At 49.9% G+C, this 3382-nt stretch overlaps 1 protein-coding gene across 1 annotated transcript; it reads left to right on the forward strand.

Annotated features, from left to right (window-relative positions):
- The first annotated feature begins 604 nt into the window (after positions 1-604).
- Positions 605-1567, forward strand: LOC103545013 (olfactory receptor 10V1-like). Its single transcript, XM_008511767.1, has one exon. The coding sequence runs from the start codon at positions 605-607 to the stop codon at positions 1565-1567; it is 963 nt and encodes a 320-aa protein (XP_008509989.1).
- Positions 1568-3382: the final 1815 nt, after the last annotated feature.

The raw sequence follows: 3382 nt of genomic DNA on the forward strand, positions 1-3382 counted from the left end.
TGCTGAAACAGAAGAGGCAGCAACTTCTGCTGGTTATGCTCCTTCCTCTCTGGGCATCCTGTTCATAACCCTTCAGCTGCAGGAATCCTAGGATTTTGGGGGGAGTGGTGGTAAGGGAGGGATGATATACCCAAGGCACAAAGCCAGAAGTTTCTTTAAGATTAACTCACCAGACCTTACATTCTACAGGAATTCCTACAGTGTCAATGACCCTGCAGGCCCAGTCTCTGCTTGAACCTGTTTAGTAACATCAAGCTCAGCCCCCACCCCGACCCTGAGGCAACTCTTCAAAATGTAGACAGAAAGACTATGCTTAGGGTCTATGTAAATAACTTCACTCATCTCATTTCATATTTGTAATAACTCAACAACCGAGCTAAAGTGACATCACAGTGGGCAGTTCTTCGTTCTCACTGAACAGAGGGCAGAATCCAAAAAATTAATAGAATGAAGACAAGGGCCAAGCCTGGTAAAGGGAGTTGGAGGTCTTGAAGTGCTGGCTACACTCACATCTGTGGAAAGGGCTCCAGGGTCTCCCACAACTTGGAGAATTGCTAGAAAATTGTCTTCTCCAGCCCAGGAGTTCTACAGAGGACAATGTAGGATGGCTTCATTGCAGAAAAACTACAGCGTAAACTCTGAATTTATTCTCCTGGGCTTTGGGGATCTGGATGAACTGCAAATCTTCTTTTGTGGACTCTTTCTAACCATGCATCTTGTCACCCTAGCAGGGCACACAACTATTGTGCTCATCACCCTCATTGACTCCTGCCTCCAGACTCCCATGTATTTCTTTCTTCGCAACCTGTCCACCATTGAAATTTGCTATATATTGGTCATTGTCCCCAACATGCTGGCCAATTTCCTGTCCAGGAGCCAGCGGATGCCCTTCCTGAACTGTGCCTTGCAAATGCACCTCTTCATTGCCCTGGGTGGAGCAGAGTGTTTTCTCCTGGCCGTGATGGCCTATGACCGCTTTGTGGCCATCTGCAACCCCCTGCGCTACACACTCATTGTCACCAGGGCCCTCTGTCTGCAGATGCTGGCTCTGGCATGTGTCAGCGGGTTTGCACTCTCACTCACCCTTACCACACTGATATTCCTCCTGCCCTTCTGTCGATCCCATGAGATCAATCATTTCTTCTGTGACATCCCTGCTGTGCTATTCCTGGCCTGCTCTGACACGAGGGCCAATGAGATTGCAGTCTTCCTGGTCTGCATGCTCATCCTGTTGATTCCTTTCTTGCTGATCCTACTCTCCTATGGATTCATTATCGCTGCCATCCTCAGAATCCGCTCAGCTGAGGGCAGAGGCAAAGCTTTCTCCACCTGTGCTGGGCACCTGCTGGTCTCTCTTATGCACTATGGCTGCGCAATATTCATCTACATTCGCCCCAAGTCATGCTACACCCCAGAACAGGACAAAATTGTGTCCTTAATCTACACCAATGTCACTCCTATGCTCTACCCCATGATCTATAGTCTGAGAAACAAGGAAGTCAACGGTGCCCTCAGGAGACTCCTGGGGAGCCACAGCCAGATGAGGCAGCAGCCCAACACAAGGTGAAGGGAAAGGTGGGGTCCACCAGGAGCCACCTGGCCCTCTTTCAAGAACCCAGTCAGTCATCTCACTGCACACCTTGTGGCTCCACTCCTCCCTCTGAGGGCTGATCCATGGTTCTGTGTGCACCTAGACCTTACCACCCGCTTCTCTGGCCAAAGAGCCAGCAGGGATAAAAATACAAGGAACTCCAAGCTCCAAACTATGTAAAGTGAGGGGGTGGAAAGGCAGAGCCAGCCCAGAAACCGAACCCTGCATCACCAAAAATACGGCCTAGAGATCACTTGAGACAACAATGCAAATCGGAGCAGCAGCAGTGCTGGGGGCCTGCGACCTGCTACACCCTCATCCAGCTCGCGGTCTTCACTAAGGCATTTCATGATCTGACTCACTTCTGGCCTCCGGGCCAGCTGACTCTTCCTCATCTTTTGATCAGTTAAAGGGCCACTTGCTCCTAGCAGCCTGTGCAGACTGCCCCTCCTCCAACCCAACCTGACAGGCTTGGGGAGGTGCACCTCCTCTGTGGCCCCATATGCTTACTCATCACCTAGTACTGAAATGGCTTATCTGTCTTTCTTACTGGCCTGGAGGCCACTTGAAGGCAAGAACTATGATTAATCTCTGTCATCCCAGCACCTGGCGCATAATAGCTGTTTGATAAGCAGGAAGTGAACTGTGGACCCCCATGAGCTTTGGCATAGGAATATCTTCTGACCTCAGTTGCTAATGGAATGAAAACCTTCACTATCCTGCTGAGCCGAGGGCTCTGTGATTCAGGGACTCAAGTCAGGTGTAACGATCTCAAGAAAGTGCTCACAGACCCCACTTCCACCCCACAGGCTGAGCTAAGTGCCATGGATCCCTCCATCATAGCACTTAGCAGGAAACAATTCTTGAATGAATGGATGAATGAGCACCTGTGTGTACCAGGCACTGGACAGGGCACTGGGGATACAGAGAAGCATAAGACACAGTCCCTGCCCACAAGGAGCTCACAAATTAGCCTGGGAGATTAGGCACCAAAACCACTTATTTTAATACAGTGGTTACAAGCTATTCATCCATAGGAAGGAGAGACTCATCCCACCACTCAACTTAGAAACACCCACAAGCTATTAAAAGGTTCAGGAGGGAGGGGGCCTGGGTCCTTGATGAGCCTTCATTGAACAACTAAACAACACCATGACCACCTTTCTCTAGACTTCCTGTACAGTCAACAATAAATTGCCTTATAGTTTAAGTCCCAAAAGCATTCCTAACTGATGCACAGAAAAACTCTATGATCATCAGCTATTTCCAACCTTGCCTGCTCTCCTCAGTTCGCGGCTCCTACCACCTCTCTCATCACGCCTAGGTGATGATCCATCTTCTATAGCAAAGGAGGCCCAAAAGCCCCCAGAGAGGGTGGCAGATCTTGGAGGGCAGGCACCGTGTTGATCATCTTTCCTACTGCCCAGACCCACTTGCTTTTTGGTCACTGCCAAGGCCACGAGAGAAGATGGCAACAACAGAGAAGAATCCACTATCCAGAAGCTTACAGACCAGCAAATTCCTGGTGACAGTCGAGTGCTGTCAATGCTCTGCTGAAACATAGGCCCACGCTGCTCTCAAATGGGACAACACTATTCCACACCTTCTGGGATTATGGTGAGGATTGTATGGGACAACACGTGGAAAGCGACACCTGGTCCAGTGCTGGGTATGCAGGGTGCTGAATCAATGGCAGAGAGGATTAGACACAGCTTGGTGCAGTACTGGGTTCTTCCACGTTGCCCTCTCTCCGTCAGGCTACACTTCCTTCTGTGCCCTCAGAACTGGGAA

This window comes from Equus przewalskii, chromosome X, assembly GCF_037783145.1.
Source record: "Equus przewalskii isolate Varuska chromosome X, EquPr2, whole genome shotgun sequence".
NCBI classification, from domain to species: Eukaryota; Metazoa; Chordata; class Mammalia; order Perissodactyla; family Equidae; genus Equus; species Equus przewalskii.

What these genes read in the sequence shown, in the direction of transcription:
- LOC103545013 (XM_008511767.1), top strand. Translation starts at nt 605, where the DNA reads ATGGCTTCATTGCAGAAAAACTACAGCGTAAACTCTGAATTTATTCTC.